Source organism: Podarcis melisellensis, assembly GCF_964234715.1.
Source record: "Podarcis melisellensis genome assembly, chromosome: 14".
NCBI lineage: Eukaryota > Metazoa > Chordata > Lepidosauria > Squamata > Lacertidae > Podarcis > Podarcis melisellensis.
In genome coordinates this window covers 3,401,529-3,416,888 of record NC_138546.1, presented here as the reverse complement: position 1 = coordinate 3,416,888, position 15,360 = coordinate 3,401,529, and the positions used below count along the sequence as shown (strand labels likewise).

Below are 15,360 nucleotides of genomic sequence, written 5' to 3'. Positions count from 1 at the left end.
CTTAAGAGAAATATATTAAAAAACTAAAAAATTGTCTCTAAGGTACTACTGGATAATTTTTTAATTTTTTCATTTATTTCGACTGCATCAGACCAACACAGCTACCTACCTGAATTAAGAGAAATATGTGACTAGTGAACTGAATGTTGCCATTCTTAAAAAAAGATACCTTTTCTTTATTTCAGAAATTTTTCCTTATTGTATTATTTTTGTTCATATTTTGTTCATATGGAATCTTATCAGAAAAGCAAATAAATAAAATATGGGGGGAAAGAAAAAATGAATGTTGCCATCCTATGCCATGAGAAGCCGCACTTCCCACAAATTGAGTATTTTAAAGGAGTTGAGCAGTTCACTCAAAATATTGAGATTAATACTATAGTTTGTAGAAGGGTGGTGACAGCAGTAGCAGTGGGAAGAAATGCTGTTTTTGCATTTCATTCATTTTGAGTTGTGAGCCACCTAGAGGACACAGTTGATTGGGCAATTTTTATTTTTTTTAAAGTGGCTGCTAAAGACAACTTACTCATGTATCCTAAACATTATACATCATCTTTGGTCATGGCTACTTTTCAATCATTTCTAAACCCCATTAATGTAGTCTGTCTCTGCTTTCTCTGCTCTAGCCACTCAAAACTATGAAACAAAATTCTCCACAAGAATCCCAATCACAGATGACTGGGTAAAAGATCTCTTGGCTCTAGCTAGCCACTGAACAACCTCTCTCGTGATACAGGAAAAAGGATGAAAGTTCATTTCTTGAACCTTATACTGAATTGGGGGAATCACTACCACCACAAAATCACAACTACCAAAGAAGTCCTTTTTCATGCAGCACAGTGAAATTCACTACCACAAAATATAGTGATGGACACCAACTTGGTTGGCTTTAAACGGGGAATAGACAAATCCACAGCTGAGAAGGATGTCAAGGCTACTAGTCATGGCAATTATATTACCTTTAGTAGCAGAAACAGTATGTCTCTGAATACCAGTTGCTGAAGAACACAAGTGGGGAGAGGGTTCCTGAACTCATGTTCGGCTTGTGAGCTTCTCAGAGGCACCATGTTGGCCACTGTGAGATCAGAATGTTGCACAAGGTGGGCCTTTGGCCTGATCCAGAAGTGCTCATCTTGTGTTTTTATAGGCCTTAGCAACTGTTTAGTTTATTTTTGTATTAGTAGTTATTTTTATTATTGCTAATAGTAGCAATATTATTAGGATTTCTACCTCCCCCTTCAAACTACCTCCCAGTTTGGCTTACAAAATTCAAGTTTAAATTATTTGAATTTGTAGCTGTAAGGCGTGAAAGTGTGTGCGTGAGATCTCAAACCAGTCAGGTTCTGACATTTTGCCCCCTGCAATAATACTGGCACTTCTGTTTCTGCTGTAAACTTGCATAATGAGCCAGATTGTCCATATCATTTGAAGCAAAGCTGGACAAGTTAGGCCAACCTATGCTAATCTAGTGTCCTCCAGATGTGCTGGCTGGGGCTTGAAGTTGTAGACCATAAAGTTTTCTGAAGGCACCAGGTTGGCAAATGCTCTGTTAGGTCATTACTATTCCTGCAAGGCTGCCTCTCCTGCTGAGCTACTCCTGAGTGCATCAAAACCATGGGCAGGATGGCTGGAATATAGAGTGCACCAGCTCCCTTCTCCAATTGACATTGTTAAGTCAAGAAGTGCAAATGGAAATGTGATTGTAATCTCAGTGGTAGCTGCTGTGATCTTTATCTGCCAAGAAGAATACGAAGGCAACTATAATGACAGAGAATGGATTTCATTTTAACAGCAGGCCTTTTGCTTTATAAAGGGTCATTCACAAAAAAGCACATTAATTCTGCCCCCCCTTTAAATAAATGAAACATTCCTACCAGCCTCAAAGTCAGGCACCATGGCCACAACTCCTCAGAATGCTGCACCTTCTTCTCTTCCAAAAAAGAGAGAAAGCGATTATAATTGTACATCCTGGCACAACGAAGGCCAGGTTGGCGTGACTGGGGTGGGGGGTGGGGAGAGGCGGGAAAGTTGCACTGTTGTTCGCTTGACGTAGCAAAAGCAACAAGACAACATACCATGGACAAAGCCACACATGATTAATTGCAATTAGGAAGCTTCACCAACAACAACAACAATATTTATTACGGCCGTAGGCCCATACAGGTAAAAACAACACATAAATAACAGCTTGTGCACGGGGGGGGGGGGGGGAAACAGCCGCTAAAACACCACTATAACAATAAAATACTATAAAGTAGAATGGCATACTACGCCTTAGTTAGCTTGTAGTGCTCCTTGGCGTCGCTTTTGGGTAAGGACAGCGACCAGGAACCTGGCCACTTTCAGGGTCGTATGAGTATCCTTATCCTCATACGACCCTGAGGATTAGGAAGCTTCTTTCACTTGCAGCCAATGTGTGACTGATCCTGAAATCAGTGAACATAAGAAGTTCTCTGCTGGGTCATACCAAAGATTTATCAAGACCAGCATTCTGTTCTCACAGTGGCTAACTAGGTGTCCATGAAAAACTCACAAGGAGGATACAAATGCAAGAGTACCCTCCACAAGTCTTCTCATCTCACTCCCAGTAAGTATAGTAAAACAAAATTATTTAACATAATAATGCAAGTTTCAGTGTGCCACTGATCTGAGCTGCTGTTACACAAGAAGGAAAACACAAAATGTGATGACACACCACACTTTTCCATCTTCCATGTTGGAACTCAAGGCAGCATAGATAGGATTCTCCCATCTAAGCATTGATCCAATCCAGATCTGCTAGGCTTCAGCAAAGTTCCCTTCAGACCATTCTCATGGTTTTCTACAGCTAAACATTACTTAAGAAGAGAGATGACAAAACAGGACTTTTTTTCGTCCATTGATTCACATCAGCAAAAATGTACAATTACAGGTTCACAAACAGACACAAGTCAGTGCACCATAGAGATAAAACTCTCCAAGACCAGCACAAAACAGTTCACATTCCTTCTAAGGCTAAGCCAGGAAGCTGTTCTCATTGGTCAATTTCCTGCATGATAGGAAGGCTGGCCACCTGTAGCTTTTTGTCTTCTCCCCTGGCTGGGAGGGGAGGAAAACACAATGTAGCAAGAAATGGGTTTCCTAGTCCTGTTGGAGGAAATGTGCCATCTAGTGGGTGCTGACTTAACTTGCATTGCAATAAAAAGTAAACGGCCATTAAAATTGTGCATGTTGCATAATTGACCTTTGCAAGAGTAACCCAAGCTGGACATTGATAAAAGGCAGTAGAAACTACCAGTCGGGAGAAATTTGAGCCTTCCAAGGCCTAGCACCTGTGACATCAAAGCAATTTGCTAAAGACTCAGATTTTATCAGTGGATTTTTTTACTATCCATACCAATACACACAAAGCAACAGTCTTCTCAGACTGTAACCTGAACTTCAAAATCTTTGCATCCTCACTGCTGGGGTGATTGATACTATGGAGCAGCAAGGCATTACAAGCACACTGCTACGGCAAAATGAATAGAAACTACCATTCTCTTCCACCATCTGTTATACTATACCGGGGATGTCCAACCGGTTGACCGCAATAGACAGGTTGATCCCCAGGTGATAGTGGTAGATGGCGATCGATCGCTAGTTCATTTCCATTCTCTTGTGAAGATTAGCTGTAAAATGAACCTATCCGCCCCCTGCCCCCTCGCTGTTTGTTTCAGTGTCACAGGATTGCTATACCGGAAGTTGCAGTTAGCGCTGGCTAGCTTTTGTAACGGTGAGCAATTTTTTGCATTCCCGTCTTAAAATAATCACCTCTGCTTTGTGTGCTCCCCCAAAGAAAAGCTTCACAACTCCAACCCTGCCCCCTAAAAAAAGCTTTATAATATTGTCCTGAACCCCTAAAAATGGGTAGATCACTGCCACTTTTTTGTTTTGTGAGTAGACCGGTCTCTTGGGAGTTGGACATCCTTGTACAATACCATTCCAACAAGCAACATTCATCCTTATTTGGAAAGCATCAACAATAGCACAGAATACTTTTCTGTTGACTCTGGTAGGAGATCAAAAAAGTGAACACACCCACAAAAACATGTCCCATGGCTTCTTATTTTCTGTATGAGAATCTTGAGGTGCCTGCATATAACCGATTTTTATTTAGTTTGTAGAACCATAGAATTGTAGAATTGGAAGGGACCCCAAGGGTCTTTAGTCTAACCCCTTGAATTGTAGGAATCTCAACTAAATCATACATGACTGTCAGGGAACTGCCATCAGTACTGGAGGGGGAGCGCAAAAGCCAGAGGGATTCCAGAGAGCGTCCAGGGATCGGGAGAAGCAGCCCATCTTCTGGGGAAGAGAATCAGCGCAACACCAGTGGAGAAGGGGGGCGGATGGGGGAAGCAGTGAGGCGTTCCCATGACTCCTTGCATGGGACCAGCGGGGAGAGTAGGGGTCCTCCGTTGCCCACGCCCTCCCTGCGCAGAAGGCTTTCGTGCAGAGGGGGTAGGTGGAGACTAGGCGTCAAAGAGCTTATTTGCTGGAAGACGTTTAAGAAACGCCCACTCACGGATTCTGCCAGCGACTGAGTCAGCCACGGGTGAGTGGCTGTCTGGACAGAGGAGGTTCACTTTGGCAGCCCAGCCAGGTTTTTGCACCCAGCCAGGGAGATAGGCACCTGCTTACGCACAAGCAACCCCTTAGAACCATTACAATGACAGATGGCCACCCAACCTCTGCTTAAAAACCCCACAGAAGCAGAGTCCACCATAAGACAATATGAGCAGCACCATAGTATGGTTGATTTTTTCCCCCAAGTACAGAACCAAAAAGCAAAGGAAGGACAGCAGACAATAATTTGATTTGGCTCTCTAACAAAGACACCATATCTTTTGGTTCCAATTACCCATTAAAAACCTTGTTCATTCGGGCAGGTCACTACATATGTTGATATTTATCAATTTAGAAGATGGAAACCTCTACTTAGAAGGGGAAAGCCACATTTGGGACCATTATCCTATATTCTGGGATTCCTTTTCCACAGAGATGCCTCCAGCATCCACTTTTATATTTTTAGGACAAACCATATTCTTCTTATTGTAAATTGTTTTAACCGATTTTGATATTGAGTTGTATCCAATGCTAGTCCTACTAAAAGGAGACCTTCTGAAGTTAATGGGCAAGCTTAGGTCCATTAATTTCAATGGTTCTCCACTTAGTAGGACTTCATATGTTGGGGGGTGACAGGACTTTATGGTGAAAGGTCAGTAAAAAACCCCAATTAACTGGTATTAAAAAGAATATTCTGCGATTAGTAAGTGACAATGGTGAAAGAGAACAACGAAATGAAAAGCCACATTTGGGAACAGAAGTAATAAAGCTTATGGTGTATAAGAGGAAGGAGAGAGTGGTCAAGGTGTGTTAATGTTCAGATGGCTGCAGCTGAACCAACACTCATAGTCCCACAAAGCAGCAAATTTAAACAGATGAGGACCAGAAGGAAGCAATCCAAAGGTCTCTCAGCCTTCTAACAAATCTCAGCAGTAAACAACAGGCTAAGACTGTGCAGAAGCCATCTACCAACAAAAAGCTCTATTAGTACTAGCCAAACACCCGAGAACAAAAACGTATTAACCCAAGACCAGGAAAGCATCTTGGGGAGAGCATTCCATAATGGGGGTGGGAGCTACTACAGGCCCAGTAGAAAATTTAGTCACAAAAAAGTAGTAAGTGCAACTCCCTGAACATCAGATAATTGTCACAGAAAATACTTCCACTTCACCAGGAGTCAAGCAAAACATCTAGAGCTAAACTATGCTCCATTAAGTTTAGCAAATGCTGGTAGATTAATCAACAACTCAAAAAGGCATGGTAAAGTCTTTGCTTGTTTGATTCCTTATTTATGTGCAGGTGCATGGTGCGTTGCCCCACGACTTCCCCTTCCTTTGTGACAAGTTCCCCAGGCTTGTTTCGAATCGTTTTGAATTGTGTTTTATAATGAATACTGCATTTACTCTCCTTTTTGTATATTTGTGGTAGATTAATTGAAAGACCAGTGAATTTTCAGAGACATCCTTCATTAAACAAAGCACCAATCTGCCTAAAAAAAATAGGTTTCTTATAGTGAAAAGAAGGAATAACGGACTATCCTAAAACGTCCTGCACAAACAAGAACATTGGTGCTCAGATTGTTACTGTCACTTTCTACTTACTTGATATCTAAGCCAGTGCTCTGGTCCAGTTTCTCCCAAGTATTCAGCTTTCCCTGAAGTCTCTGAAACAAGTAACAAAAGAATTTGAATTAAAACCAAAACCAAAGCATCTATATCTGAACATCTGCAGTGTTAAAAATTTAAATTCATCCCTCTTAGGTTTAGTAATTTGTTTTTAAAAATATTTATCAACACATACCAAAACTATACTACCTAAGCATAAATAGAAGAGTTTGGATTTGATATCCCGCTTTATCACTACCCGAAGGAGTCTCAAAACGGCTCACAATCTCCTTTCCCTTTCTCCCCCACAACAAACACTCTGTGAGGTGAGTGGGGCTGAGAGACTTCAGAGAAGTGTGACTGGCCCAAGGTCACCCAGCAGCTGCATGTGGAGGAGCGGGTAATAGAACCCAGTTCATCAGATTATGAGTCCACCGCTCTTAACCACTACACCACACTGGCTCTCAATAGCACATACTTGGCAACAATCTACCCCTCGTTTGCTTGTTTTGCAAAACTTGTTATGGTAAGTGCATGCCAAAACATGTTACAATTGTAGCGGGAAAGGGTAAAAGGGTAAAATGTCCCAAACCTGAATACTATTTATTTGTACCGCAAGTAGCATTGTGTGAGAAATTAATAGTGAAATTCTGTTCTACAGCACCTATCTTTGATCCTATATTAATTAAGTTATCCATATTCCCAACATCTCAAGTCAGCTGTGCTTGCCAGCTCTGGTTCTTCCTTCAAGAGAATTTACCTCCAGTCTCTATTTCCTTCTAGTCCAGGCAACTGAATAGACTGGATTTGCAATAATTAACAACACCAATGCAGCTCGATGCTCAAACAACTATTTTCACACCAAGACAAAGAAAGCAATGTATTGATCCCATACTGTGTTTAGTCCCATGCATAGCAATTACAACCCAAATGTAAACAAAAGCCTTTAAATGTCCATCAAGTGCTACTGTCCCTGTTCAACTCTTGTATTCCAGAAGACAATGCAGGCAGGCTTAAAACAGAAGCTGCCACCATGGAGATCAGAGCTTTTCACAGATTTTTTTTAAAACACAAACACAATACTAATTCTTACATTAGCCTAACAGGCCTAGAGAGCTGACAGAGATGCTACCTGTATGTTCTTATTAGAAAAATAATTTGCAACTAGGGGCAGAAGGACCAACCCCACCTATACAGGTTGCATTACTGTGACCTTACCTCCTTCTCCAATTCCAAGGCTACCATTTCTGCCTGGACCTTTTCATAGCGCACTAGTTTCCTCTGGAGACCTTCTACCTCCTCTTTGAGCAATCCATTGTTTTCTTTTATTTCCCTGGAAAGAAGGGGAAACACACTATTAAGATATTAACACTAGTTGCTTTTTGCAAAGCAAATGTCAACCCTTTTTTTAGTGTTTATTAAATGTAACAACTACAATGCTGCAGAGCCAAAATGAGCACCCAGCTATAATGCAGGTGTAGAGAAAGAGGACTGTTGAGAATCTGTTGTGAATACTGAAGACAGGGCATCAAGATCTGAAAAGGGGAGTTTACAGCCTCAGTGCAGAAGCTGCCACAGGTGGGAAGGAGCAAGTGAAAGGTGCACATCTTTCCCACTGAGCACAACTGCTGTCTTCTGACCTAAGGTAAGCATTCTCCTCCCTGAGCTCCCGCAGCTCCCGCTCCATTTTGGGAAATTGTGCCAACTCCATCTTCATGTTCTTCACAATTAAAGCATCTTGTTCTTGCAACGCGAGCTTTTGCTCCAGGTCCTGGAAAGTAAAGGACCAAGAGAACTATCAGAAAGGCTAAGTTAGAAGACATGACATGTGTGAAATCTCTGCAGTCATTTTAACATTAACTTCACTGTTAATCCAAACAAACAATACATAATTGCAAGTGCCTTTTGTGGCCAGTTTGATACAAATTAAATGTTTTGTGCAACTTTTGTTTCCATGAAGAGTTTCCATGATTTCTGTTTATATTTTTCAGTCACAAGGTGGTAATAGAGGGGTTCTGAGCTTTCCTAAGAATAGTTTTGTAGAGTAAAGAGATAACTTCACACAGTTAAAAAGGGAGAAGCTCTCACCTGAACTTTCTGCTCCTTCTCAGCAATCAGTGCTTCCTTTGCATGCAGAGACTGAATTTGTTGACTGGCCTCTCTCCATTTTCTATTGTATGTGGACATAAAGATATGTATTTAAAACAAAGAGGAACATTTGAAAGCACAAAAACATACCTTGGAAGCATCCTGTTCATCATCCATCCATGGTTATGCTTCACTACATGCTGAACAAAACTGTTACGCATGCTTGCAAAAGCTATTTCTTAATTTTTACAATTTTAAGTCAAGTTTACTTCCCCCATCAAAATCTCTCCTGAGTCAACAATTATGTTTATATGTGCCTACCTCTGAAAGACAGACAGGAATTTCTAGCCATGGTGGGTAATCATGTATCTCATTACTAGGCAGAGGGTATATAAATCACAATAGTGACATAGAGAAGATACAAGACATATGAGTCACTTATAGAACCATTCCCACTAGAAGCAAAACATGTTGAAGTGCTTTATAGCCTGGCATTGGTTTCAACAGCATTGCTGGGAAGCAAACAAGCAGGCTGTGATGGAGACAGTCATCCCACTCATCTCTAGAATTGATTAGGTCTATCCACCTGGCACCAAGTCTTGTCAGGTTTAACTGCTTTTGGTGCTTCATTTGTCTATTTTGACTTAATCTACAGCTTTTAAGAAAAGTTTTTCAATGACTTTTATCATTTTTGCAACATTTATAGTTTTGTGGTGTTTAGTATGTGTGCAATTTGTAAATACTGTAAAACATTTATATACTACTCTTCACCGTATTATGTTATTAAGAGGCAAATTATTTAAAAACAATAAAAAGAAATAAATACTGTTAGAATTCAACATTCTGCTATGGTAAACATCCTGTCAGCACAAGCATTGTGGCTTGCCAGATAGAATGAAAGCACCCCCTCCTGCCCCTCATACACCGTTCTCCTGACACACACACACCTCCAGTCAATTTCAGAGCATGCCAGTAGAGAGAGGAAGGGAAAACCCTGATGCACAAGTGAAAACCTTAACCAGGGCTTGCACTGATGGGACTTGTTAGTTAACTCCCATCCATTGTCTCTGCCTCAAGAGGTTTCATTTTTTAACCATACTAGCTAATAGGCCTTGACAGACCTTGCCAAATCCTTTCTAAAAGCTTGTGCCCATCAACAGAAATACTTCCTGGTGTCTATTTTGAACCCACTGTCAACCACTCACCATTGGATTGCACCTGTCCTGCAGCACTTTTCTCCACTTATTCACTTCCAGACCATTCATCACCACAATGGGCAAAAGATTCCTGCACTGCAGGAGGTTGGACTAGATGGCCCTTGGAGTCCCTTCCAACTCGACAATTCTATGATATGCACATTACATCTCTTGGTCACATTAAACTTCCACTTCAATGTGTTCTCCTGTCTACCAGGGAGTGTGTGCATGCTCAAGGAGTCCCAAGTAACCAAGAGACATGGGTATTGCCTGTCTCCAAAGCAGTGTCCAACCTACAGGTCTGTTCTTCCCTTCATACTGGGTTCCCATCCCAAAGACAATCACATTGCAAAGGGCCTGTCCAGAATTCATTAGGGAAGAGACTTCATTCTCCCCCACTACAGTCGTACCTTGGTTCTCGAACACCTTGTGACTTGAACTTTTTGGCTCCCAAACGCTGCAAACCCAGAAGTAAGTGTTCCAGTTTGCAAACTTTTTTTTTGGAAGCCGAACATCCAACGGGGCTTCCGCAGCTTCCAACTGAGTGCAGCCAATCGGAAGCCGCACCTTGGTTTTCGAATGTTTTCAGAAGTCGAATGGACTTCCGGAACAGATTCAGTTCAAGAACCAAGGTACGACTGTACAGCTCTATCTCCTTGCTGAAGCATGGGCTGTTGCCCTCTTAGTACACACTGCTGTACTGAAACAGCAAGGACATATTCAGAGACCAAATGCAACCCAATACACCAGTGGCATTTTGCCAGTATTTTCCAAAAACTGCTATCATGATACCATAGCTTGTAATGCAATCCTATATTCAGAGGTAAGTCCCACTGAATTCAACAGTACTTAAGCATCCATTGGATTGCAGCTGCAGACATCTTTTTTCCTTTGCAGAAAATTTAGACTATGCACTGTATATTCTTACCCAAGTAACAAATCCCACAAATCACTTGCTATTTCCGTACTCCAATTATTTGGCCACCAAACAACTCATGTTGTTATTACATAAATGCTGCTTTAAAAAGTTATGCCCAAAATCAGTGTTACAACACAGAAATGAGGGGAGGAATTATAACCAACCCTGCCTCATCAATGATAATTACAGGTTTTAATAAAAGACTTTTCAGATAATTAGCCTCCTCCAATCCTCAGTGTTTTCCCATCTCCTGCACAAGAGAAATGGGAAATATTTTAAGATTTATTTATTTATTTTCCATAAAATTACTTTATCTACGTTTTATTTTGTTATTTCCCCCACTCCCCATTTATCAAGTTTTCAGCAGTACACATCCTGATCAAAGAAGCTCTTTGAACAGCAAAAATCAAAAGCTGTTGAAACTTTCCCTTCCTGAGTGACACCAGCTGCCAAAGACTAAAGGTTTTATTTCCTGGCAGTTGTTAATCCCCTACTCACTTTTGTAGTACATCCAGCTGTTCAGTCAGCTCCTGCTTCTGCGATTCACAGGTTTTCATTTTCATCTCCTGATTTGTTAAGTTCCACTGCAACTCCGATATCTTTCCTTTCAACACACTAATTGTCTGAGAGAGAAAGAATGAATACACAAATATATGGTTGGACCTAGATGTCAAGGACAATGAACCACCTCTGATCAAACACTACTGATTAAATGTGAAGAACCAATAATACATGAAATCAGACCTTTAAAAAGTTACCTCAGAAAGGCAAAAGCAACTCTTTGCTCTCTTATCTGTCACCCTAATTGTCACCACCCATTAAGCAAGTAACTTCACGCTGGCATGCAAATAGCAAGTTTCAAAGTTAGAATGTCTATCTACACTAGGATGCATCAGAGGGATGCAAATTGTTCCATCAGCACCTTATGAATATTTTCTCTGCAGTGGAATTTCAAAACTGCATCAATTTTCCCAACAGACAAGTAACAATGGCAGTGTTAACTTTTCAATAAAGTTGTACAATTCAGAGTTACCAGAACTAGGTTAGATGCAGGGGGGAAAGGACATCAGCTTATCATTAGGCTATTGCTTGATTATAAAAAGAACAATTACTTAGTCCAGTCTTCACCAATCTAGGGTCCTTCTGATTTTTTGAATTCCAACTCCCAGCAGCCCCAGTCAGCATAGCCATCCAGAACTTGTGGAGGGCACAGGTTGGCAAAGACTAACTTAGTCACTCTTATGAACGATCACTTCTTGTGCCTTGAATGTCTCTCCTCTCTTGCCCTCTTCCATATTCTATGCCTACACAGCCCTTTTCTCCAAGATTAGCTCTTGTACTAAATTTATGACATTATAATTTCCTAAATATTCAGTTGGGTATGCACACACTTGGGAGGGACATCACAGTTTCAGAAACAGCTGCTGTGTTAAAAATTACACAGAACAGATCATATTGGAGATGCCAGAAAAAACAGAAATAATTTGGCCCTAAAATCTCGCTGCAGTGACTGATACCACAGCAGTAACTGACCAAGAATAACCTAAACTACTCATTACTTCCTGGGGCCCTATTGTATTATTATGCCCTTCACTACACCTCCCAGTTACCTCTTACTGCTGTTTGATAACAATGCAAAATCCATATTCCCTTGCTACCTTTGAGAGCAGCAGATACCCAACTGGTTTGAGGCCGGCATTAAGGACACGGAGCCTGTTAAGGCCATGAAGTAAGAGGCTCTTGTGAACTACAAGTGTGCACCCTGCAGGAAGACACTTGCTGCACTGAGAAAAGCAAGGAGTGATGCCCAGCAGTTTGCCAATGTGTCCATGACTACTGGCTAAAGCATCAATACTCACAAAATATGCAAAGACTAGAAGGCTTTGGACCTACAGGCAGAAAAACTGCACCGCTCAAAACCTTGTATGCAGAGATCATAACAGATTGCAGCAAGCAGATGAAGTAACGGGCAGAGCACTATCAAAAACTGTACTCGTGGGAAAACACAGTCTCTGACACAGCAATCAACAGTATCCAGACTCTGCCTGCCTTGGAACAGCTGGATGCCCCCCCCCCACTTAATGAGCTGAAGAATGCCATCAACTCCCAGGCATGTGGTAAAGCCCCAGGACAGGACAAAATCCCAACAGAAGTGCTGAAAGCCAGCCTCAACTCCTCCCTCATGACGCACCTCCACAGCCTTCTCTTGCAGTGCTGGGAAGCAGGATCTGTGCCACAAGACATGTGTGAATCCAGCATTGTTACCCTTTACAAGAACAAAGGTGACTGCCATGACTGTAGTAACTACCATGGAATCCCACTGCTGAGTACTGTGGGAAAAGCCTTCGCCCGTGCAGTTCTCAACAGATTACAGTCACTCACTGGCAGGGTCTATCCCGAGTCACAATGAAGCTTTAGAGCTCAGAGGTCAACAATCAACATCATTTTCTCATTGCACTAGCTGAAAGAGACATGCTGAAAGCAGACACCACTTATACACCTCCTTCATAGACAACATTAACCACGTCATATGGGAATTCCTTACAGACGACTGCAGTGCTTGGAGACAATCAGTCATATCATGTATCCACATCAGTGACCAGAGGAGAAATTACCACTGGGAGGAGCACAGAGAGAAGAAACAGCATGGTGCATCCGTAGAAGCAATACCAGACACCTTCATCTGCCCCAGCTGCAATAAAACATGTCTCACCCGTATTGGTTTCTACAGCCACAGCAGGCACCATAGCTGTCCAATGGTTTGACTTTACATCTTTTTTTTTTATTATTTTTTATAAATATTTTATTAGGTTTTTAATAAACAAATTTCCACTTTCAAATACATACTTCCATGAATCCAATGGACTTCCCCCATCTCCCGAGCACTGCATTCCCTGTGTAACCAAAACCTCAGCAATTTGTTGACTTGTTTTATACATAATGGTTTATACATACATTATGGTTTGACTTTACATCTGATGCTGCACACTTCCACTGTATCTCAAAACAGACAGATACCAACATCAACAATGCAAAATTCAGATTCCTTTGCCATCTTGGCTTTGAAAAATGCTTCCTCTAGAAAGCCTTTCCCAAACTGGTGCCCTCTTGTTTCTCGACTACAACTCCCATCATCCCTGACCATTAACCATGCTTGCTGGGGCTGAGGGACATTTGAACCCAGCAACATCTAGAAAGCACCAGGCTGAGGAAGACTTTTGTAGAAACACTTCAATATTTATCAATGCCCACATTCTCCTTCAAACATAAGCACCATTATCATCCATTAAGAAATTGAGTACTATGAGCAGAATGTGCGTATCACCATTCCACTGTGCAACACAACTGCTGCAACAAAGCTATTTATTAATATTCATGGACGATTGGAAAGTACATACAGTATGGAATCAAATAATAAACTTCTTTTTTCTTACTTCATTAGCTTCAGCAAGCTTGTTCTCCTTCTCCTGCAACTTCCTATTCAGAGACTCTGTGTGCTTCTGACAGGATTTGTTAATCTCAATTTGTTCTTGAAGCTTATTTTCGGTCTCAGTTTCTCTTTCCTGACACTGCTTGATACGCTTGAGGAGCTCTTTGTTATGGTCAGCCTCCCGCTAGAAAGAGAGGAAAAACAGAAAGAAACTTCAAAGAACCTTGCATCAAATAACTACAGTAATATATTGCTGGCATCTCCACTAAGCAAAGTCTTCCCAAGTCTTTTCATCCGTTTCACTAGTGAAACAGAACCTTTGTGAACTTAGTGGACAGTTTCCATGCAACCTATTTCTATTCTGCAGCCACTGAACATGTCTGACAGTTTACAGATTTGCTCCCCTCCCAAATTACAGCATTGGCACAGGACAGAGTTGAAATTTTAGAATTTGATTAATGCTGGATATAACCCCTGTTTTTGGTTTTTTAAATTATTGCTTTTTATCCTTCCTGGTTATGAATGTCTAGTGCATCACAGAAGTAATCTTTGGGGTATGGCTGCACCATATGTTTTCCACAGATGTTGCATAAAGATGTTTACAATAAATTGGAGGCAAATGGGATATTCACATATTGTCAGACTTGACAGCATGGCTCACAAGTGCATCAGTCTGAACAGGGTTTTGGTTTATAGCACGAGCTTCAATGCTAGGATGACATAAACCATCTCACTTAGAAAATCATCTCCTGCATTTGGTTTACTCCAAATGGGAATGGTTTGCATACTGATTTCCAGAATTTTTCCTTCCATCGCTATCACATTTTCTAGTTACTGCTCACAGCAACATTCATGACACAGTTACAGTTCTGCTCCCATAGATCTGCCCATTTTACTTAATGCAGCCACAGCAACACACTCAGCAGCCAAATGAAGGAACAATAAAAAGCAGGCAAAAAGTGATTCAGAATTTGCCCCTTGTATGGTGACTAGCCATCACTGAATGACTCTCAATTGATTTAACTGAGAAATGGTATAATTCCCAAATTCACACATCACCATATAAAAATCAAGCCTGGAAAGTAATTGGACATGCCTACATCATTTTGGCACTCAACAAAGAACATTTTATTTCACCAAGGTTTTTAGTCTTTTCAGTTTGTGTTATTGGTATAGTTATTTAATGGTCTTCTGCATTTTCTGTAAAACATCCTGGGAATTTCATTGCCCTTTGCCAATGCTATAATTCGAGAACGGGGCTCTCACACACTGGTATACAGCATTGCTGTGGCACCCCTTGCACCACGGCAGAAACTGTCATAGGTGCTTGCCCACTTTAATGGACCATATAATGAAGACCCTATATGGAAATATTTTAGAGACATTCAAGGAAACCATGAAAAATATATATAATGTGACAAAGAGAGGCAAAGTCTGGCTGTAAACCAAGGAACAAATGGGTTCAAACCCAGCATTTCCTCCTTGGACCTAGCTCCCCATCAGCAATTAGGGTTTTAGCTAAGTCTAAATACCACA

The 15,360-nt window shown here is 41.2% G+C and overlaps 1 protein-coding gene across 1 annotated transcript in view; it reads right to left on the bottom strand.

Moving 5' to 3' along the window:
* The window catches only part of MAD1L1 (mitotic arrest deficient 1 like 1), a 456,297-nt gene that overhangs the window by 431,531 nt on the left and 9,406 nt on the right, over nucleotides 1–15,360 (bottom strand). The window contains exons 4-9 of the mRNA XM_081889171.1: nucleotides 13,829–14,008; nucleotides 10,893–11,017; nucleotides 8,280–8,361; nucleotides 7,832–7,962; nucleotides 7,410–7,524; nucleotides 6,189–6,250 (exon numbers count right to left, since the gene is read on the bottom strand). Of these exons, the coding sequence (XP_081745297.1) occupies nucleotides 6,189–6,250; nucleotides 7,410–7,524; nucleotides 7,832–7,962; nucleotides 8,280–8,361; nucleotides 10,893–11,017; nucleotides 13,829–14,008 (695 nt within the window). The remainder of the gene's footprint in view (nucleotides 1–6,188; nucleotides 6,251–7,409; nucleotides 7,525–7,831; nucleotides 7,963–8,279; nucleotides 8,362–10,892; nucleotides 11,018–13,828; nucleotides 14,009–15,360) is intronic.